At 43.8% G+C, this 23,447-nt stretch overlaps 2 protein-coding genes across 3 annotated transcripts in view; one reads left to right on the top strand and one right to left on the bottom strand.

Annotated features, from left to right (window-relative positions):
- Positions 1-2,533, top strand: part of slc39a10 (solute carrier family 39 member 10) — a 32,607-nt gene extending 30,074 nt beyond the window's left edge. For both annotated transcript variants that reach the window (XM_079276900.1, XM_079276899.1), the window contains one exon: positions 162-2,533. In XM_079276900.1, the coding sequence (XP_079133026.1) occupies positions 162-314 (153 nt within the window). In that variant the 3' untranslated portion in view covers positions 315-2,533. The remainder of the gene's footprint in view (positions 1-161) is intronic.
- Positions 2,534-3,356: 823 nt separating this feature from the next.
- dnah7 (dynein, axonemal, heavy chain 7) overlaps positions 3,357-23,447 on the bottom strand; it is a gene marked incomplete at its 5' end in the record, with an annotated part of 66,169 nt that continues 46,078 nt past the window's right edge. The window contains 17 exons of the mRNA XM_079276599.1: positions 3,357-3,588; positions 5,673-5,776; positions 6,649-6,826; positions 8,464-8,616; positions 10,429-10,659; positions 12,831-12,968; positions 14,142-14,327; positions 15,098-15,259; positions 15,425-15,625; positions 15,807-15,968; positions 16,188-16,364; positions 16,525-16,617; positions 19,314-19,508; positions 19,813-19,939; positions 20,134-20,469; positions 20,591-20,724; positions 22,436-22,626. Of these exons, the coding sequence (XP_079132725.1) occupies positions 3,382-3,588; positions 5,673-5,776; positions 6,649-6,826; positions 8,464-8,616; positions 10,429-10,659; positions 12,831-12,968; positions 14,142-14,327; positions 15,098-15,259; positions 15,425-15,625; positions 15,807-15,968; positions 16,188-16,364; positions 16,525-16,617; positions 19,314-19,508; positions 19,813-19,939; positions 20,134-20,469; positions 20,591-20,724; positions 22,436-22,626 (2,975 nt within the window). The 3' untranslated portion in view covers positions 3,357-3,381. The remainder of the gene's footprint in view (positions 3,589-5,672; positions 5,777-6,648; positions 6,827-8,463; positions 8,617-10,428; positions 10,660-12,830; positions 12,969-14,141; positions 14,328-15,097; positions 15,260-15,424; positions 15,626-15,806; positions 15,969-16,187; positions 16,365-16,524; positions 16,618-19,313; positions 19,509-19,812; positions 19,940-20,133; positions 20,470-20,590; positions 20,725-22,435; positions 22,627-23,447) is intronic.

Genomic DNA, 23,447 nt, shown 5'->3' with positions numbered 1-23,447 from the left:
TTGGCGCGCTCCCATCGACAGCCCCAGAGTGTCAATTGCCCCCCAACCTATCCCCCCTCCCCCTAACAACATCAGCTCACACTGCCTCCTCTACTGATCTGCAACGCTAATACCAGGAAGTCAGTCTCTGATCCCAACTGGTCACTTTGTCTCTTTCACAGCTGCCAGAGATGCTTCACGGGGACAGCGAGGACCACAAGCGCTGCCAGCTGGGACACTTTGTCCTGCAGAACCTGGGCCTGCTGACCGGGTTCAGCATCATGCTGCTCATCGCCATCTTCGAGGACCGCATCGTTTTCAATTTTGGCTTTTAGTCGAGGAGAGCGGGGGGGGGGGGGTGAAGGAGGGGAGAGCTGGATGTATCAATATTGGTCCTCCTTGGCCTTAAACATGCCCGGTCTTGCATGCGGTGTGGGTCTCGTTCATGGCCAGTGCCTCCATTCCAAAAACATGCAGTGGTACGCTTATGCATATCTCATGACTCTCCCAGTGGTGTTTACACTCTGCCCCTCCATTACCTCTCCTCCGTCAACTCCGATTCCGGAAAAGGAGAGCGAGGCTGCACACGAAAAACCAGAGAACGCCTCCTCTGCTCCGAACCGCTCTAGGCTCTATCTTAGAAAAAAAGAAATAAAATAAAAAAGAGCTGCAGACGGGAAGGTGGTGTCACGGCCCGGCAGCTCGCCGCCTATGCATCGCCATCATCATCATCATCACCTGTTGTTAGCGTGTTGTCGCCTCATCTCGTATCCATCCTGTGCTGTGTCCCGTCATCCATGCCCGGTACATCTGCTCTCCATCAATCATCGGCTCCTGATGTCTGAAACATCTCGTGTGTCTCTGTGCCAAGCCCCGGCCACTGGAGCAGCACCGGCGGAGCGCTCCCTTTAGCCGGCTACACCCGGAATTAAACATTTAGCTTCACGTTCAAAACGTACCGACAGCTTTTAAGTGTCAAAACAGAAAAGTGTTCCCCTGACTTTTCCCCGGTAGATCATCTAAAGCTCAGTGCTTTTCTTTTTTTTGCTGCATTTTATTGACTTATTCTAATTATTGAACCCTTGTAGTTCATCGTGATAGCTAACACAGCTGCCAAAGCCTACTAATTAGCATTTAAGACTTTCATGTTTTTGCTATGAAACTAGACGTCACAAATGTCCGACCAATCGTTGTTTTTTAAAGGGTTTGACAATCTGTAGCCGTTAGGCCTTTACAGCGTATCTTTCTTCCTCAGAATCAGCAGCTTCACTGTGAATTGTAGTTTATAGGTTTCTTGAGCGAGCTGCCTCTTTGAGTTTCTGAAAGGTGCTTATTCCAATCGGACAGCCCTGCAGTGGACGTTTCATTACAGTAGGAGGTCGAGTTGTCACACAAATTCTCTTTTTTTATGATGAACTGTAAATACTCGAGGTCTTTATAGCTTCAGTCGTCGAGCGGCAAAAAGAAATCGATGTTTTGTTGCTGCTAAAATATGGATTTGAAAGTACTTGTGTCAGTGAGGGAACTTCCTGAGACGGATCAGACGGAGGACGGTTCTCTTGGGAACAGTAGACGGTGCGGCAGCGTTCGCTGCACTTGTAACGGACGTTTGACCTGAGGTATTAAACCGTAGGACATAGACATAGATTAATATGCTGAGATAAGAGTGCCCAGAGTGTGGACTTTCAGTGGCTGGCGCTTGACTCCCCCCCACACCCCTCCCCTAGATTCCATTGGCTGTCCTTACGCTAGCTAGCCTAGCTTCAGCTGCTAGAGCACACCGATAATGTGTGTGGCTTCATCTATCCTGTCACTGTGTGACATCATCATCTTACGTCTCAACTGGCTGTAAATCATCGTCGGTCCCATCGAAGTGGCGTTATTGACCCGTCTGAGTCATCATGCATGAAGCATGAGTGAAAACGGTACGGACGTTGTGTTGAGTGTACCGGTACATTTGATTTCATTCTTTGTACTGCAAAGTTAAACTATTAGCAGCCTTTTGTTACTTTTTAAATGGACCGCGTGAAGATCACGAGGAAGACTTTGGGGCGTAGTGAGACTGGTGTTCTGAGCCTTTTTCTTTTCTTTTTTTGGGTGATGCAGTTGTGTGAACACACAACTTATCTGCATCACTTTGTCTTTTAACAGGAATTGTATTATTTCATCTTATGTTCGACGGGATCTGACTGTGCTTTCATTCTGTTACGACTCAAAGTACAGTTCATAATTTGAAACATGACTATTTGATATTTATCCAGTATTTCTCCTGCAATATTCATTTTGATTGTGTTTTTTGTATTTTATTTAAGAGAGAAGGGGTCCTTCTTTCTCATTTTCTTTTGAGTTTCTGTATTTCTTGTGTAATCAAAATCCAAACTGCTGTCAAGCATGCGATTGGCTAGTGACACTACGCCCCCAAAGGTTCTTCGAAATGAAGGTTGATGATTCTTCTCATTTTTGCTTTCTTGTCTGTATGTTTGTTTAGTAATCTGGATATAAAAAATGCAAAGTGTGACATTCTTGCTGTTTGCCTGTCTGTGCATTCTCCTCATCACGGAACGAAAATAAACTCTGAAAAGATCTCTGTTTCTGGCATAATGTTACAGGGAGCACAACATTTCCTCTCTCCACTCGTCTCCTGCTTCAGCTTCTGTTCTCAGATCAGCAGGTTTAGCAAAGCTGGTTCTCACATAAACACAAAGGCTCAGTGAACAACGCATACTTTTAGAAACTACATAAATGTGTACGGTGTGGTGAGTGTTTGCCATCAGCAGTCAAGCTCAGTTATTGGTTAGTAGTGAAATATTGTCGGTAATCCGGCTACTGTAGTGTTTGTGGGCAAGTAACTTGCTTTCTCACAAATCGCAACAAAAGCTGTTTCACTTGAATCGTACCCCTGAAGGTATTCTCGTTGACATACAAAAACATCGTAGTGAATAATCCGAAGGCAAAATGGCCGACTTCTACCTTAAAGAGAGAATAACAATTTGATATTTGGAAAGGTTTAGATTCAGAAATGGGATTCAGAGAATTTCTCAGAGAAAAGTCTCTCTGTTACTTGTATTTGAAATACAATTACTTTTGAACATTTTCAAAATACTCAGTACTTTCCGAATAATTCATGAAACTTAAAAAAATGAATGTAAATACATCTGTATATGAAGAATGATACACTTGGACATATGGGTAGAATAAGACCAATGTGACCACAATAAATTCACTTATATACTGTACAGTGTGTTTTTATTTAATTTTTTACTTCAAGAACAAAAATACAGCACGGTCAGCTCTAACATACACAACAATGTAGGCTTGTACGCTCACCGAAATAATCAATCAATGGCGTTTGAGACCGGGTGTTATTTCATGGCATGTCAGCGAGACACACTCGGAGACTGACTAGGAGTTGAGCTGGCAGAGCAGCGCCACCCCTCGTCTGATCCAGTGTTCAGAGGCCACGTCGGAGTTGAGCGTCATGGCGATGACGTAGTTGGTGGAGTGGCCGGTGGTGGACAGGGTGCCGCGCCGCTCGCTGGTCTTGTAGACGGGCACCACATAGCACATCCTCTGGGGGACGTCCTGCCGTTTGAGAGGCTTCAGCCACATCTGACGGGAGAGAGAGAGAGAGAGGACCAGTGAGGCAGACGGGATCAAACCACCGGACTTTAAAGTTTAAACTGGCTTCCACATGTCAGTTCTACCTCCATTAGCTGCTTTAGCAAATAGTCATGGTCCTTCAGGGACTAGAGGAATGATTAAACTATCAAATGAAATTCTGTCCCTCTTATGACAAAGAACAAAATTGAACATTCTCGTGATGGTTGTTGTCAAAGAAGCAAAGAGATCAGATTGTATTTCAGGTTCAAAGGTCAGGACGTGAAACACAAACATTAACTTTCAAATGTGAAACTCCGGGGACTGAAACTTATGAAACAATTGCATTCACAAGGAAGAGTCCCCTCGGGCTATTAACAAGTCTTGGTTATGCAAAAGGAATAAACTGGGCCGCTCGAAAAAACAACTCCACAAAAACAAAACAAAAACAGTTTGTTGAGTTGCAGCCAGAAAAGTACTCATCGGGTTCCATAAGCAGCGCTTCGGTGAGGATTTGCATTTCAAAGCCAGCCTGTGTTGTGATTTGTTTCTCTCCCCCCCCCCCCCCACACACATGTAATAAGCACATTTTTAATTAAGTTCGGCTCTTGTCAGAAAACTGATCCTGTTAATAACTTGCCCTGAAATGAACATTTCAACAAACAAAGAAAACTCAGTGTTGTGCATTATTCCTCATCACTGAATACATTGTGAAGAGAGAACAGAGGGAAAATAAAGACTTGATCAGTCCTCGCTCTCTGTTCCATCCCTCTGTCAGTCTGCTTTCACATACCATATCAAGCTCTGTTAATTAATAAAAAGGATGAGCAAAGGAGCCGGGCTTCCTGCAGGCACGACGTATTTAAACGAAAGTGCTGAAGCTGCTGCTCAGTATTGCATCCACAGAACAAGGAGCTGTGAACATCCTCCTGGGCAGAGCTGCAGCCACAGTGTGGTGGTTGTTGATTACAAGCTAAATAATGATGGAATCTGCCCCATTTCTAATAATTTGATACGTAAACAGATATTATCTTTCCTCCCTTGTGACGCCCAGAGAGATTCACAGGAGCAGAATCAATAAACCCCCTCAAATTGTATGCAAGAATATGTTATGCAACACGATTTTTCTGTCTTTTGTGCTGGTGCATGCAGTGTTTTTCACAGAATGGAAATCTCCGGTTCTGAAAACTGAAGTCAATGTGAAAGTGTCTCAAACTTGCATTCTTTCTAATGGCCATCAGGGGGCGACTCCTCTAGTTGTAAAAAATAAGTCTGATTGTATAGAAGTCGATGAGAAAATGACTCTACTTCTCACTTTTATTACCTCAGTAAACTCTGTAAACATGAGTTTATGGTCTCAATCGCTAGTTTCAAGTCTTCTTCAATACAGCATGATGTTCATTTAGGAAATGATGGTCCCATTGAGTAAAAGCTGAAAGCAGCGTATACTTTTTAGCATGGCTACCTTGTGATTGTGATTGGCAGGTCTGCGTGTTTTCACCTCACGACGGTTAATTGTAACGTTTTTTGATCTCCTGAAAATTTCATATTCAGCGTTCGGTTGTGCTTAGCTTCTCTGTCTCGTGTCACGTCTGTGGATGCAAAACCAAATGGACCAATGACTGAAGGGCTCATTACAGTCCTGCGACAGCCACAGATTCTGCTTTTTCTTTCCTTTTTTTTGTCAGAGCATTTGATTCGTGATGATGTAATGATGAAGAAAACGTGTTTTGAAGAAGATTACCAACCCTAGCTTTAACTCTAATTAAAATCAGTTTCTTTGATAAAAAAAAGTTGACTGAACAAGTCTGTGCTGTGTACAATAAAACCAAAGGGAAGTAGTTAAATACGACTCCTTTAGTGCATTTCAGCAAGAAACATCCAATCACAGACCATTGTTTTTGTCCGTGTCAGTTTTGGGCGAATTGAGCAACTTAAGTGCCATGTTTTGAGACCAACTGTAAGTGTTTATATATCGACATGCTGATCTTCCGATTAATGGACAACCCTGCCCCGTCTCCTGAGCCACGGCCGCCCCCGTGTCCCAATCGATAGACACCATCTGTGTACAGTATCTGTGCGTGCTCCTCACTCACCACAGGCATGGGGTCATGCAGCACTTTGGGGTAGGACTCAGCCAGAAGTTTGGTCGTCCTCTCCCAGCGGGCGCCATCCAGAAACAGACCTCTGATGTACACACCTGAGTGTCACACACACACACACACACACACACACACACACACACACACACACACACACACACACACACACACACACTCTCACACACACACACACACACACACACACACACACACACACACACACACACAACCGGAGACAATTCAGAGGCACAAGAGGAGTGGTTGGTTATACTATGATATTAAAACTTTTCATAACCTCCAGTTATGGAGGAACCCTGGGACTATGAGGCTTTTCTGTAAAGCGAGCTGAGCGGACCTCTGTGCTGCAGCGCTGTCTTTTCTTAAAGCTTGTGAGCTCTCCTTATAGGTGGAGGAAAGGTGGTGAGATTTAGAGATAACTGACTGTCGGCATCCTGTCATTGGTACACGCCCAAATGCACAAACACACTGTCAGATTTGTAGCTCGGCAGCAGAGGCTGTGTCAGTGTGATGGGGCCCCAGCTGGGGTCTGATTGAGGGCGAGGCTTTATGGGACTTAGAATCTCACAGCAGAGCTGGAGGCACAGCGAGGGGCTGACGCAAGGCTGCATGTATAAGGGAGAGGCAGGGAGGCTTTGACTTACTTTACACTCTGCCTTTTTTAACATACAGTCAGTTTCCATCTGTTTGTTTCTTCTCTTTCATCCTCTGCGTATGTTCCTATTTCACTTTCTGCTTTGAAACCTCACTTTTCATCCCCTCTTCAATCTCTTTTTTCCCTCCAGTGCTCTCTATCTTTCTGCCGACTTTTCTCTATACCTTCATTAAACTGTTAGATGGTGTGTCGAATGGAGGCGTTTTTATCCCGTCTAAAGCTAGTCTAGTATCATCCTTCTTTCTCTAGAAACACCCCTTTTCTCACCCTATCTCATTAACCCCGTTAGTATCCTACCATCCTCTGGAGGCTGGTGGTGTTGTATCTCATCCAGGACCTCGAAGTCGAAGCCGAGCAAGTCAATAGGGATGGTGTGTTTCCTGGCATAGTTCTGCTGGCTGCCTGTGAGGAAGGCCTGGGTGAAGAAGAATCCTGACACCCAGAATACAGCAGGCGTACCATGTTCGTACCAGTCCTGGAAACACAGCAGGTTTACAATACTTGTTCCATAATCCTCATCAGGTTCAGACTCACAAAACAAGACAAAATGTCTGATCTGAGGTCAATGCAGCACACAAATTGTAATGTCAAAAGAAGATTCTTCACTTGAGTTTCCCGATGAGAAGCTCACGTAAATTGAAGAGCGGACGAGGAGCTAGAGTGTGTGTGTGTGTGTGTGGGGGGGGGGGGGGACTCCTTCTCTTCTCCTTCTTTGTGGGGTCCTTTCCATTATGTTGTCAGACACCAATGATAACAATCTGAGCCGGTCAGTGGCAAAAATCAAGCACTTTTTGGAACGACAGTAACATTACATTGATGCTGCGCAATGGCCCTTGCAGCTCGTTTTGTGGCTGCCAGTTACAGCGCTCTCGCTCAAGAACCAGCCAATTCCCAAAGTTGTTGTCCCCGTTAGTCAGACACGAAACATGGGACAGGAGGGTCCAGGTTGAAAAATACCAAAGCTCCCCTGTAAATCCACACGGCACATCATGTGGATTAAAGCAGGCATTCTGCATATCTTCGTAATGGCTAGTTTATCTATTCAAGAAAATATTTTTGCCAGCAAAAATGGCCTGGAATATTAATTTATGTAGAAATTTGCTCTTCTCACAATGATGAGCCTTATCATGAAATTGGGTGGCGACGGTTTGTCATTTAAGAAATGGATCACCAGAAATGTCTCGGATTTATCAGTCTACTGAACAAACTGAGGGGAAACTGATGTTTTTCTTCTTCACTCCCCTAAAAACAGCAAACAATCCTATTCCCCGAAATGTCAAGGTATTCTGTTTCTGAAAGCATGCTGTCTCAGATGAGAATCCCGTGACTTTCCAGTTCACACTGTGGGGAGTCATGGGTGGACATCTCCGTTGGATAACACACACACACACACACACACACGGTACATTCTTTTCCCCTCCACTGATTAATGATGATCCGGAGGAATACAGAGTTCCTCCTGTGAAAATAGGGGAAAGGGAAACATGTGAACTGACTGTTGATGAGGATGAAGAAGTTCACTTTGCGGACTCACATGATGAGTAAATGATTAAACCTGCCCATGAGTGAAAAGCATGACTAACTCCCCCTACCTCCTCCTGTATGTGCACACAAGTGGAATGAAGTGGTCTTGTGTAACTCCAGCTTAAGGCAGGGTAAGAGTTCACTGGAGAGGCCACAGCATGCACAGAGGTAGACCTGGAGGCTTGTGGTGGCCCAACACTTTACTAAAGTCTGGATGTGTCGCTTTAACAAGTAAAACGACCCGAAACAAACAAAGCATCTGATTGTGCAGTCCATTACGCAACAGCTTGTTACCATTTAAGCAGTGTTTTAATGTTAATATGTCGATATGTATGCACTAATCTGACTCTGCTATGAGAGTGATTAAAAGACGAAGGTCTTTACATTTTATGGGGAAAAGAAAAAAAGTAAACACATTCTTCTTTCTTTCTTTCATCCACGTTTCGATTCTTTCTCCTTTCTGTTTCCCTTTTTTACCCCTCATCGCCTCCAAATAAATGTACATTTGTTTTGTATTGATGACTAACCCAAAGTACTTCTTTCATTTTGTCAACGTGTGATTTTGAACGTTGCAGCGGGTGTATGTACCTGTAAGAACTTGAGTCGCTCCAGGAAGTCATTGATGTAGCTCCCCAGCGGTTTGAGGCTGGGGTAGGACTTCTTCATCCACATGGCGGGGATACGACCCGTCAAGATGCTGCTGACCACCTCCTCCAGCTCTGCAGACATCACCACCAGTCCCTGCACACGCACACACACAAACACGCACGCACACATTCCGCCAAAAACACGTAATTAACTTCTGCGCTACGTGAAAATGTGAAGCCGTTCCAGCTCTTTTCTAACACTGAATCAAACATGAGAGAAATTCCTACTTGCCACTTAAAAAGCTCTCTGTGGAGGTAGGTGACAGACAGCCACATAATGGAAACTCTTATTTGCTCTGCGGGGGGGCCTTTGATACAAGTATGAAAGACGACGCGCTCATTCCCTCTCCTGACTCGTTATGCATCTCAGGAGAAGAGGAAACGTGTGTGGGGTTTGTTTATCAAACGATATGAAAGAGACACGTGCTCAGGCATGTTCGTTTTATTCTTTGAATGTGGTGTAATCAGAACACATTCATGCACATACACGTTCAGTCGGGGTCTTTAGTTTTCAACGCTATGAACTAAATGATTACAGTCCTCTTGGTCTAATGCAGTCCAATTAGAGGCTGTGTCTTGGCATGTGCAACATCTCCAAACCTCTGGAAATACAAAGTCAGTAATTATTTTTGCTTGAGGATGTTCGGGCCTAAGTAGATACTTTCACAGCTTCAAGTGTGTCTCTTGGTGGTAATTTGATAAAAAAGAAAGAAAAATAAATCATGATTAAAATTATATTAGGAAAGATGATAGCTGGAAGCCTATATTTGGGAGTCCGCTAATTGTCTAATTGCCGAGAGTCTTAGCTCATCACGCACAGCGGTGGTGTTACTGCCAACTACTTAGACACCCTCCCTAGAGGATTTATTATTATTTATTTTTTTAATGGTTCCAGTGAAAACCACAACACAACAAAGTTTCAAACTATTCTTTCAGAAATGTGACATCACACACATTTGTTCATATTTATTTGGCTGAGCTAGCGGCGTGGCTCTGGGGGAATGTCATCGGTTGTCAAAACACAGTGGGTTTGTTTCTTTGGTCCACACTGAAATCTCTCAACAGATATTGCATTGGTTACCATGAAGGTAAGGTTGCTAGCATGGCTGTAGAAAACACAAAAAAGGCCTGTGGCCTTGGCGAAAAGAAAAAAAAGGTATGAATACATAAAGGGGCTGCAGGAACAGAGACCCTGTAGCAGGGTGGGCTCCTCTTTATGCTACAGAGGATAAGAGTACTTTCTAAGAGAAGAGTACTAAATAATGATTTGGAGATTTCGATGGCTGCTTTATCCCCGTCATTCCCACGGAGTCAACAACATCTCTGTCATGTATTTCACTTTTTCTACAGCTCATACCTTCAGTGCATACTCCAACAACGTGAGATACAAAACAGAGTGACAAACTCTACATAGATTTTCAGGAGCAGGCCGTTCCTCTGCGCGGTGGATCATTCCCACTAATTGCCCTAAACTTTCACTGTGCGAGTGTGTCCTCATAATGGAAAATGACGGTGTTAGATTCGAGGCTTTGGAGTGCTGTGCCGACTGCCTACGGTATCTGTTTTCTGAGGATGCATTACCGGAGTTTCCTCTGGAACCATTCAGCAGAGGTGTGCTGAAATATTGCTTTCACAGCGCAAAAATGTGAAATCAATGATGATTCATCAGTTGGCCTTACTGTTATCTGGAACAAACACATTTAGTGTAATTACAGTGCATTTGGCAATGCATCATCCGATAAGTATCCAAACAATAAGGATCCCTGAGAATGAGACCAGGGTTGAGGTCAAACTGAAACATCTCCTCGCTAGAGTGAGTTTGAGGGGATTGTGACTACGCACCTCACATGCGGACAACAATAGACTGTATACGCAAACGCGTTCTCCACCAGCTCCTCCCGCGTACCTTTATGGCCTTCTGAATGTCGACGCAGGACTCCCGGACGGTGCAGAGCAGGTTGTTGAAGCGGCCCATCTCCTGCGCCAGCACCGTGTTCATGCTCTGATTGTAGCTGGTGGGGAATCGCCTCATCACTGCCTCCAAGTCAAAGTCTGCAGGCAGCTTGCTCAGGACGTCAGCTGCCACATCAAAGACCATGTCATCTGAGGATTTGGCGTCTCCGCCTGAGGAGCGGGACTGATCAGAGACACAGAGCGACAGAGGACGGATGAGAAGGGGAGGCAGGACTTGTGGCTCGGATTGGTTTGACAGTTTGTCATTTTGGGAGGAAATTATCCTTTGCTGTCTTTGACTTGTCAAATTATGCATTCCCTTTTTTTTTAGGACTCTTTTGCATCGTTGCTATTTCCATCCTGAAAAGATCCGGATGTGAAGAGGTTCTGACTTCTGACCTGACTTTGCTTGTATTTCATCATATTTGTGCCGAATTGATTTTGATTTATGCTTTCAAAAAAAGGACACAAACTGACACAGAACATCATACTCATATGATGTATGACTCTTCATTTGACCTTCCCTTTCATCGTTTCTTGACATTTCCTCAACTAGCCGACAGCTACCAATATAACAACACAGATAATATTGAGATCCTAGACATGTATTCACCGGAATCCCTCTGTGAGGGGAACACACAGCTTCACCCACACACACACACACGCACACACACACATGCACACACAGAGCCTCAGAAGATGGAAGGCTTCGCAACATTTCTCCCCCACAGGCTTTTGACACAATCTTATCAACAATTCTAATAATCATTCACGCTGATAATTATTCACTCTAAGCTGTGATTCTTCCGCTTTATACTCTCCAACTTGCAGCATCTACCTATTTGATGCTCAGTCACTAGCCAGCGGTAATGGATAATCATTGGCTAATGGCATTGAGGTTACAGTAGGGGAATGACAAATAGCTGTTTCATTCCATTTGAAGCGTCTCCCTGTTTATTGGTCATTGAGACTGATGGCATCGTATTAGATGCTAATAAAGTCCACACACGACTGAAGCCATTATTAATCATGTTGAAAGGAGTTTTTATGAATAAATGTCAGACTCCATTGAGCTCTAATTTTAACTTGAGGCGGCAGCGGCCGTGGAAATCATTTTCTATTTGTTTGTAGCAAGCTATTTGTGTGTACACCGCATTAGTACACTGCATATTATTATCTTAAGGAGATTAAAGAGATTAAACCAGAGGGGTTGGAATGTATAGGATGCAAACAGAGCATGTGTTCACATATGATACTCTGGTCTTGTTCCATTTGGAGATCACTCGCACTTGTTTAATATCAAGTTCAATTCCCACAGGAATGTAGGCACCTGCGCTGAGTGAGAGGCACTGCTCTGTGTCTGAAAATAAATAAATGGATACAGAGAGGGCTAAATAAACACCACTTCGCAGGAGAAGCAGTGCTTCTGTCGTCTTCAAGTAGGTGTTGTCACGAAATCTCTTAGATTTGATTTGCAGCAAATGTTGACTGGAGTCGGGAAGTGGTACGATACAATCCTCAACAAGCTAGCCCAGTCTAACTCCACAGAGCTGAGATATAATGATGTGGCATCACACACAGCTCCGCCAACGCCACTGTGAGTCATACTGCGTCAAAGGAAGACGATGGAATTTTTTATTTCATTTTCATTTTTGTTCTTTGACAAGCCTCTCGACAAAGAAATGAAATATTTATTTACATTTTTTCTCTTGAATTAAATCTGCAAAGTACATTTTAATGTAGGGCGATGAAACATTTAATGCTGGCAAGGACACTTATAAAAGACGGTGGGAACTCCAGGGAAGCATATTGATGCCGTTTGTGTTTATGCGAGACGGTATTTCAGTGTCTAGGTACATGTGTTTTAATGCGTGTAGTCTAGTTGTTTTGTGTGCATGTGCGTGTGGAGCATTTGCTGGGTGAGAGTGTTTGCATGCTGTCTACAACTTGAAAATCGACCAGCTGAGCAGTGACATTCCAACTGAGCATCTGGGATGTCGGCCAAGAGGGGGCGCATCGGTTTCGGAAGCGACCCAGAGCTGCTGGCACTTTTTCGTATTGTTTTTTGTATTTCACCTGTACCCATGCCAGGCCACAGTGCTGTGTTTTCTTGCCCAGTTTTACAGTCATAATCCTCCAGGTCATTTAATAATAATAATGAATTCAGAATTGAAAGTGAAATTCTGGCCCTCCGGTCTTCGTTATTCTAATAATAGCATTAAAAATAAATCTTAGGAGTAAACCTTATGTTCAGATGTTGCAATGGCTCAAAGGAACTACTTCACAAGTCATAGTAAACAAATCTCGAAGGTAATACTCGACTACTTTGTGTTTCACACGTCCAGGTGGATTTACCTGTGTGAGCAAGATGCTGTTGAACAGTAGCTGCGTCTCAGCCTGATCTTTGGTGATATCCGCGTTGGCGTTCATGCCAAAAATCTCCGGCGACGGGTTGAGTGGCAGCGACTTGGTGTATTCGATGTAGCCGTTGTACTGGAACCCGGGACGCAGGAGGCAGAGGGAGAGGAGTGGAGTGAAGAGAGAGGACAATTCTTAACGCAACTTCAGGAAACATCCCGAGTAATAACACTCATTGAAAAACAAGTCCGCTCCTTAGATTGCTGACATTTATTATAATGACTATGTAAATGTGACTTCATGAATAAAATATATGTCGTTGCAGGGGGCTGCAGCACTGGAGAACAAAATGCCAAATAAAATGGAGCGCACCAGAAATTGCACTTGTGTTGACAAATATATCAAGCCTCGCTGATGGTGGCCGCCTGCTGTGCCTTGTTACACACATTTTATCTCCTAATGACTTCTTAAAGGTGGCTCAACAACAGCGTTAAGCAACTGAGTCTTGTAATATGCTTTGTTTAAAAACAAACACATTTTCAGTTTCACTTTTCTCGAGTTTTTCCAAGGCAGTGATACTCCAGCACTTTGGGGTAACTTGATGGGTATCTAGTCAAGGAGCCGTGTCAGCTGTGCTCTTCTAACAGACTGAACTCCAACGTCGTGGGAGCATATATCAATTAGACATTTGATATTCATACTTAAATAACATGCTGCATGATATGTCTATGCTACGGTGTCTCAAGAAGGTCAAACTATAGTGACTGCAACTGCAACAGCAACAACAACAACAACAACACAGTGTCACTGATGCAAAGCACAGCGCTTACATAACAGCTCCTAGTGCTGTGCAACCCAGCCACAATATGTTTGTGTAGAATACATTCTTGATTTGGATAAGGAGGGGGAGAGATATGTTTGGGGCTTTAGGATCTGATTTTCTTCCCTGGCAGCAGATGACACATGTAGTTACCCTACTGTGAAGAAACAATCACTGAGTGTCAAAAAAAACAAAACTGTATTTATTAGATGATGACATTTAAAAAGTGCTTTTGAACAGTTAACGACCTCCCTTGGTGGTGAAGTGAGTGAGTGACTTATCAGTCAGTTCATCTTTCCCTCTAAAGATGTCCATATTTGCCTGACTATGTGGAATATAGCACTAATTTCCCCTGGCAATAACATATGGCATTACCTACTTCCTGTAAATCTTGTATGCATTTTTTTGTGCTTACTAAATAAATAAAAACTTCTTGATGCTTTGCAATCAGAAATGACAGCAAGGCGGTGTGATTTTCTGTTTCTTACATCTTCCTCAGCTGGTGCATAGTAGAGCCCACTGGGATCAAACTTGTAGTCGGGGTCCTCGATGACCTTTGAAGTGTAGAAGATGGAGAGGATAGTCTGCAGGGTCCGTCTGTCCCAGTCATCAGTCACGCGACCTCCGTAGTTACACTCACCAGTCATGTAGCGGATGGCATCGAACGGCACTTCCTGCAGCGAACAAGAAATCCTGCATTTTACACGGGAACCTAAGAATACCCATGCCTTAGAGTTTCCTGTTTAAAATAAGGTAAGCATCAAAAATCGGATGATATCAGTACGTGCGTGCATTCTTATTGTTATGTGTACGATCTTCCAAAACACAACAGCTGGCTGAAATTCACTTCACCACCTAGACTTGAAAGTGACGCAACAGGAGGTGAAAGGTTGTGGCCATTGTGGCATTTTCTGGAGGAGGATTTCTCTTACAAATTCAGCGATCGGCACTTGGCTACAAGATGAAAATGTCACTCCGTTGAAAAAAAATAAAAAATAAAAAAGATCCCCTCAGTAGTTTATTTCCGCCACTTTTTTTTCTCAGCCACAGCGGAGGGATTGGGAATAGCGGAGGGACTGAGTGCTATCGGTTTGTGGAAAAATGTCAAGAGGGTTTTTGAACATGGCTGATGAAAGCGGATACTTGAGTGAAGAGGAACCAACTTGTACAGTAAGAGCCATAGTGGGCTTAGATGTGGAATATGTACGTAGGAGTAGATGGTGTTTGTGCATCTGCATGTGAGAGCCAGAGATATGTAGTCAGTTCATGGGAGTGCATGTACTGCAAAGTATGTTTGACAGAACAATACTGTGTTCATATGCAGTACGCACTAGTCTGCATCCCACAGTGTATGGTATACGGGAAACTTCTGATCGTGAAAATACTATGATTCATTTAAGAAATATGAAAGTAATTGGTGAAAGGAGAGATTTGAAATAACTACCTGGTCCTGTTCAAGGAACATGTGTAGCTGCTGTACAGAGATCCGGAGGTCGGTCTCATTGAACTCGTACGGAATGTTCCAGCCTAAAGGTCCAAACTTCCTCCTCTCCTGGGTCAGGGCGTGGAAGAAACACAGGCCGTACAGTAGTTTCTTGAATACAGCCTGAGGAGGTGGATAAACATAAATGGAATGCCTTGTCTTAGATCAATGATTAGATAAATAGTGGTGGTTGTTGAGTATTTCCACAGCTGAAACAAACACATTCTGAAATACACAGCGGGGGGGGGGGTGTTAACAGACAGAAAGGAGCGCAGGACACACACTGACCGGTTTGCTGCTGCTGCCAAAAAACTCCGGGTCAGAGATGGGGTCCATTAGGAAGGAGCGTGCAATGTTGGCGCGGAGGCCCTTCGGAGCCTCATTGGTCATCTTCACCCCATTCTGAAGCACAGCCACGGGGAAGGTGGGAGACGGGTAGCTGGTCAGCCAGAGCCTGAAGTCTGGGTGGGTAGTGTCTGGGTTCAGCTCCTGCTCACAGCCACAAAGACCACGTTTAGAAATGTATCGGAAGACAGGTGTAATGTGCACTGTTCCCATCTGGTGTATTAAAAGTGTATGTGTGTGTGTGTGTGTGTGTGTGTGTGTGTGTGTGTGTGTGTGTGTGTGTGTGTGTGTGTGTGTGTGTGTGTGTGTGTTTGTGTCTTCTGACCTCACAGACTCTCTCAAGTCTTGACATCCACGATGTGGCCAAGTGGCAGTTCTGAAGAACCACCCAGGTGCCCTCTTTGATGGCCGTCTCAATCATACGCATTGCAATATGACCCTGGCCTTGGCCCAGAGAGAGGGAAGTCAGCTTGTTACCGGTAAAGCCCTGAGGGATGAGAACAGCCGTGCACGTGCGCACACACACCCACACACACTCACTCAATTATAGCTGCTTTCTGACCGGGAAGGAGCCAAAATAATTTTCAGTGCTTTTAAGACCAGTGTGGAAGCCTGGGAAATCTGGAGGATTCAAGTTCCCCTTTCATTTTGAGTTTGTACACACAGCAGGCTTCAAAGCCGCTGAACTTCCCAGGTGTCTCCGTACCTTTTCATCTCCAAACTTAAGCAACGCAGCCATGGGGTCGGAGCCGGGGGAGAGGATGAAGATGAGGGGGGCACAGCAGTGGCTATCAACGAAGGCCTTACTCAGGTTGAAGGGCGGCGCTTCGATGAAGGGACGACCCAAACTGTCGGAAACAAATTCCTGCACCATGGGAATAACCTGGGGGACACATGGATGGAATGAGTTCATCGTTACCGTTTACTGATGTATTTCCAGAAAAAAAATGTTGTAGATAATAGAGACATTTCGAGAAATCAAGTTAAAATTCAATATCGAAATAACATCCTGCCATCTTGTGGAAAACAGTGTATGAACTGACCTTGTCTGGTCTGAGACAACGGATCACCAGCATCCTCTGGAACTGGCTCAGCTTGTCCTGCCACCCTTCAGGGAAGGGAGTCTGATGGGGGTTCTGCAGATATGACAAAACATATTGAATTCAGACTGTACATTAAAATCTTACTTCAAATTCCTTGAGAGAAGAAAGTGTAGGAATTCGGTCGCAGCTGAATGAGGACAAGAGAACTTATGGGGTGGGGTTGCATTGTATCGAGCCGTTTCAAAATTAAGCATTGTAATTAAGCAAAAGAGGGGCAATCTGTAATGTAAATGGGGAGGAGAGCAATGAGGGGAAATAAATACATACAGTAAATTTGAAAAAACAAAGACCGGGGAAGAGGAAAAAGTGGAGGAAGGTCCAAAAAAAAAGCCACTGGGTACTGGGTCAGAACAATATGTCTGATTCATTCCTGGAACAAGTGTACCAGAGGATGTGCGCAATGGTAGCGGGAACTTTTGGAATTCCTTTCCCCAGGCTGTTTGTCAACAGACTTGTGGCTATGTGTGTTGGCAGGTGCTTTGAGACAGATACACCTATATAGAATCTCCTGGGGATTCTCTGTGTGTACCGGGGTGTGTGAGCGCCTGTGTGCTTGATTGAACAGCTGTTCTTGCATCAAGATTGAATAAATGTGAATTCTACAACTGGAACAAACTACATTTAATTGGATAGAAGTGCTGTGCCTGATTCTGTTGATTATAAATCAAAAGATGGTGTGTGTGAGAGAGAGAGAGAGAGAGAGTGTGTGTGTGTGTGTGTGTGTGTGTGTGTGTGTGTGTGTGTGTGTGTGTGTGTGTGTGTGTGTGTGTGTGTGTGTCAGACAGCAAAGAGACAAGCATGTGTGGTGCACCACACGTTGATTAAACAGCTGTTTGTGCATCTAGATTGCATAGATGTGACTGGCAAAACAGGAACAGAAAAGATTTAATGAGATAAAACTTCAACTTAGATTCTTTATAATTCAAAGATGGAGAGAGTGTGCGAGTGTGCGCATCATCCACACCTGGCAAATTACTTTCAATCTGCATTCTCACTTCCCTCTCCCCTTTTGTCAACACAACATTTAAACTAATAAATATCAGTTATTTGACATAAATTGAAATAAGTTGAAACTTAAAGCTTTGGGGGATTTGATTCACCGAATTACAAATGGTTTAAGACGGAGTAAAGACATATAGAATGTGAATTTAATAAGGATTTAAACAACCATAACAAATATTATAACATAAAAAGTTCCACAATATGATCCCACTGTAGTAAATAAACAATTAAGACCGGTTTGACAGGCTATCAAAAATGAAAAATGAATATTTTCAAATTTGCAGACATGCAAAATGGAGCCAAAAGTAGAAGCAGAACTTCTTGGGAAAGCTATAAAGAAGGAAAAAAATAAAGATTTTTAAATGATGACATATGTCGTTGATATTATCGAACACAAAAGAGCCAATAGTGTGTGAATGGAATGTGCAAAAAGGTGACGTATGGGGGCAAGTGAAGGGGCTACATGTGTGTTGTGAGGGGGGCTGCATGTGTGTTGTGAGGGGGGCTGCATGTGTGTTGTGAGGGGGGCTGCATGTGTGTTGTGAGGGGGGCTGCATGTGTGTTGTGAGGGGGGCTGCATGTGTGTTGTGAGGGGGGCTGCATGTGTGTTGTGAGGGGGGCTGCATGTGTGTTGTGAGCTTGCATGCTGAGCTGCAGCATAGGCGAGGCTGGCCTGTGGTTCATGTGCCAAACCCACTGGAAGATTTAACCTCTTCACTTATTCCCTTTCTCATCCATCCCACACCTGCTAACACTATTTTCCAGTCAACGGACTTCTCTGCCTCTGTCTACTTAACGTCTTATCTTATCCACGGTCCATCACTGCCCCCTCTCTTTGATACTGATGAGACATTTGATTTTTGTTTGTTGTCCAGGTTTTATCAGGAAAGCTTACTGGAACCTCAGCCTAAGTGACCAGTCTACAGTCACCACTAAGTTAGGGGCAAATAGCTCGGCTCAACACCAATACGTCATCATATGATGTACCTGTTGTATTTTAAAGAGCATTTAAAGTCATGCTGAAGGGAAAAGAAAACAAACAGTTATTATATAAACCCAGAGATGTTCTCCATATATACACCTATACTTGGTTGGCCGTAATCTGAGTGGGAACACTTTGAAAGATCGACTGCAAATAGCGTCACATCAAAGCAGTGCATGCCACGTAAGATGGCACTGATGCAAGGTTTGGTCACCCTTCACAGACAAACACAAGCTCCCGTTGTTGCCAAGCAGTTTTGCCTAAGATTGTGTGTGTTAGGCCTGTGTATCCACAGACACTGTCTGTTGGCAAAATGCTGAAACCCCTACATATCTTCAACATGTTTTTATATTGACCCTTGCTCAGAATCTAAATGGTCAGGTGCTCTTAGAGGCAGCAGCTGCAGCTTGATGTGTCGTTTTTGTGGTGCTAAATGTGACCCAGTTTTAACAGCTAACCTCGTGAACTGCTAATCACGACAGCATTTTCAGCTGAAAGTCAACACATTTACAGTTTCTAACAAGACACCAGCAGTGCCAGCCATATTAATATGCATACACAGACAACATTTGCATGTTGGGGGGATTTACAGATGTTCCTCTCCTTCTAGTTCTCTTGGATGTTTCTGATGTAATGGTGCCTTTTTCTGCACATGCTGATTTTGTCTTTACCATCACAGAAACATATACGACGCCCAAAGGCAGGAGCCCCACCCAGAACGGCCAGGCAGCTTAAAGACACTCACTGGGCTGTCGTAGACCGTCTTCCACTCGTTCCTGAGGCGAGCCATGTCCTGATGCAGACCTTTGAAACGCTCCAATTCATCGAAGCGGCAAATCTCGTCCCAAGACTTCTTGGGGAGCCAGGTGCAGGGATTCGGGTGGGGGTTGTCCAGGCCCACACCACCCGTCAGAAGGAAGCGCCACTCCCCCTCATCCACCTACGGCATTCATCGAAAACAGTGTTAACACAGAGGAGGATTAACCGGAATTTGTGATTTATAGTGATTCATGGGTTGACCACTTCAGGGATTATATTTGCATAAAAAAAATCCATGCAAATAGAAAATAGAAGATACAGATGATCTTCAGCAATCATAGAGAGGTCTGATTGAGAAAAATTAGGCTAACCAGCTTGTTTGATGAGCTAACCACTTAAAAACAAACTAATCAGACAATATATTTATCTACGGTTTTTAAGTGTTGTAAATCTGTACACGTGTGCAGCGTGTGTGTGATTCCTACCAGTTTCTTGTGCATGAGCAGATTGACACTGAGGCAGAAGGAAAAGAGCAGCTTGTCCTTCTCAAACAGTGAGCGACACACATTGACATATAGCGTGTAGGTAAAGTGGTCTCTCAGGATCTGTAGTCTGAAGAAGACACATCTAGCATTTTAATAATCTTTTTCAAAACCAAACAGAACTCACAAAGTCACCCACACTCATACACTATGAATGGTCTTACACTATTTTCTTTTTTATAAGTTTAAAAGTCAAATTAGCTCTTTCGAGTGGATAAGAAGCTCCAGGGGCTTGTGGCTAGTGCATTTGTCAGCCCTGCGTACCTCTGCTCAAAGTCCTCACTCAAGTCTGAGTTGTCGATGGAGCTGATGAAGAGGTTAATGAACCAGGTGAGGGAGTACTGGTACATGGGCTCAATGTTGGCCAGGTCGGCAATGGAGAAGAACAAGATGGCTGAGTGCACGGCAATGGGTGTGTAGCCCTTGCGAGTCTCATCGATCTTCTGCTCCGTCACCTCAGCCACGGCCTGCTTTTCCGTGATCTCGTTGGCCAGCACTTTGGAGCGGGAGAGGATCTTGACGGCCGTCTCGTCCTCCAGGATGTCGCCCTCGGAGGAGGAGAGCACCGCTAAGATTTTATCCTCAATCTCCTTCAGTTGTCTGATGAAAGTGCGAGAACAATTTGACATGTCTACAGTTTCCACTTTGAAGTGGGAGACATTTTATTTGATTAAGTTGAATTCATTTGACCAGTGACTGGTGTGTGTGCTATGTTATGGACCTTTTGTTCTCTGCTCCCTGCAGGATGAGAGCCTGTTTCTCTTCCTCCAGGTCGGGTCTTTCCCGGGCCACCACAATACCCAGCAGCTGGTCCTGGATGCCCTCTGGGGTGATCATGAAGTTCAGAAGGGTCACCTACGGCACAGAGGAAGAACTACATAGACATACTGTACAGTATACAGTATTCTGTCTCTGTGTGTGGTGTGTGTGTTTTGGTCTGTTGGTACTTTACAGTGCAGCTCTGATCATCTTGGCTTCAGTGCAGTTCTCCCAAACGAGCCTCCTATCCAATCAATTCCAATAACCACTCCAGCCTTGGCAGAGCACAGGTAGGATGCATTTACTTTTTTTCCTTTTCTGTGAAAAGTGTGTAAGTGTGTCTTTTACCACACAGCCTTAGTCATTCTGCTCCGCACTTACCCGGAGGTTAAAAGCCTATATCTGCTATCTACTCCCTGCCCTAATAAACGAGTGCACTTCTCCGGGGCCTAATTCCATTTCTATTGATGCTGCGGACCCACTCAGCTGGTGGTAAAGACTCGGAGCCCATATAAATCTCCCGTTTGTCCTTTTCACACATACACCCTCCTTCTTCGCTTCCCTTCATCCCTTGAGCTCCTTAAAGGCTGGTTCACTAGATACTTGCCCTCTTGTATTTGAAAGTATTGAATTTCAAATAGGGCTTTATGGATATAATGGAAGCCCCATAGTATACTGTACAGTAGGCAAAAAAAAAAGACTGAAGCAAAAATAAGAAAAAAGGATTAAGCCAGTTTTGAAAAAACGAGTTGAATCTATCTAATGGCTGCCCATAAAGAGCTGGGTCCTGCAAATAGAAGCTTGAAATATGATCTTCAGTAATGCTTTCCAACCCCTTGCCTCTCTGTAATGCAGTTTCCTTTAATGCTCCTTTTCTTGGAATTCTTTTTTTTTTTTTTTTTTGTTAGGGCCAGTGTGTGCTCCAGAGGTGCTAACAGTGAATGATGATTCATTGTGTTGCCGGGGTAAAAACGTGCTGCCATTTGAGTGGTACGATGCAATAAGTGGGAACCAACAAGTAGGGCTCATCTATCTGTAGGCGGAAAATAATGGTCGAAACTAACTATTCAGTACAACAAACAATATTTTGTTGAGTTTAAATGTTTAAATAAACAAGACCACGAGTCTACAGCCATGCTAGCAGCTTTGTTAGGAACAGAAGTGCTTTGAATTAAATCCTAAAATCAGTTTGCTTACATGCTCAATATGAAAATGCTACCATGCTAATATTGTGTAGCTATAATGTGTATCATGTTAACCATCTTAGTTTAGCGTGGTTAGCATGCTAATCTGTGCTAATTAGCTTTTATCACAATGCAGAGCTGAGGCCAACGGGAATGTTTTTAAAATATTGGACAAATTTGTGCAATTTTGACTTGATGGCTCTGGATGAAAAGTCAATGGATCACCAATATTACTACGATTCATCCCGTGTGACGACTGCGAGGAAATGCTCTGATTACTGTCATCATGACTAAAGGCGTGTGCAGGCTCAAGTCTGTCTGTCTGGAGTATGTTTTTTTTGTGTGTGACTGGTGCGAGTATGGATGGCGGTTGCAGTGGTGGCGGTAACGGGACAATCCCGAACACACAAATACATGTTGAGGACGAGGTCTATTTGTGTGGAATGAACACAACAACGTTAAACAATAGGCGCTGTAGCATTGATATGTGGTTGGGTATTAGAGTCACTGTATTTTCCATGTTAATAATAAAATGAGGTTTTGCAATGTGAAACGAGTGAAAGTGTCCTGGGATAGTAAAAAATGTACCGCCGCCTGAGGCTGTTTCTCACTGTATACAGTACCTTGACGGAGGTCTCAGGCAGGTAGTGTGGGTTGCGTAGCTTAGTTGTTATGTAGAAGCGAAAGTTGGGAGCATATTCGATGGTGGAGTCTCCCAGGCGGATACACACGGCACCACCCTGTTTAAAGGTCTGTCTCAGCAACAGAGGCTCCAGGATAGGGTCCAGCTCCTCTCCGACATTCTCCAGCAGCACTGAAAGAAAATGTTCAATGTTTATTAAAGTATAATATTATATTATATTGTCTTGGAGAAAATGATACGTCTTGGCCCTGACATCACATCAAAGACCAATCTTTGAGCTGCTGTAGCGTCCAGGTTAATAACTAAGGGTGATCTCTCATTTGCTGTGAAGGCTCCGTGATCTATGGTAGCCTTCCGTTTAGCATCAGCTAATAATATACTTGGACAAAAACTGTTCTCAAAATATTTTTGTTATTTCTGACTTCATGTCATTGTGTGTGTCTTCCTGCCTCTGGTGACGCACATGCGCAATACTAAAAAAAGAAAATCAGTGAGGCAAGTAAAACATGATCAAGTGCCTTATTCCCATGACATAATTATTAATGTGATTTCACATTAAGTATGATAATGCTGTTCTGATGTCAAGAGCAAAAGCCCATCTATAATTGACATGACGCCTGAGGTAATAATAATAAAAGTTTTTAGACAGCATTCAGAGCCAGTGACAGCTGATGAACTTTCTCTCCCAAGATGGTGAACCGAATCAGGTCGACCTTCTTCTCCAATTGCTTTGGAGCATTATTTAGTCTGGGTACATCCCATCAATATATCAACGGATAGATTAAACAGTACTTTGTGTCATTTACTAAACATGAGTCTAGCCTTTTATTAAGCCATTGGGCAGGGAAACATTTTTTCAACCATGCTAAAATAAAGAATACTAGCACATAACAGGCAGCTAATAAAAACAGCAAGAAACCGTAAAACTGTGAAGTAGGAGAACTGGCCGTGGAGGGGGAAACTGTAGCCTCTGGGGACTATTTTGCACCCTG

Source organism: Melanostigma gelatinosum, assembly GCF_949748355.1.
Source record: "Melanostigma gelatinosum genome assembly, chromosome: 10".
NCBI lineage: Eukaryota > Metazoa > Chordata > Actinopteri > Perciformes > Zoarcidae > Melanostigma > Melanostigma gelatinosum.
The sequence above is the reverse complement of the archived record's forward strand: the minus strand, read 5'-3'. Positions and strand labels throughout refer to the sequence as shown.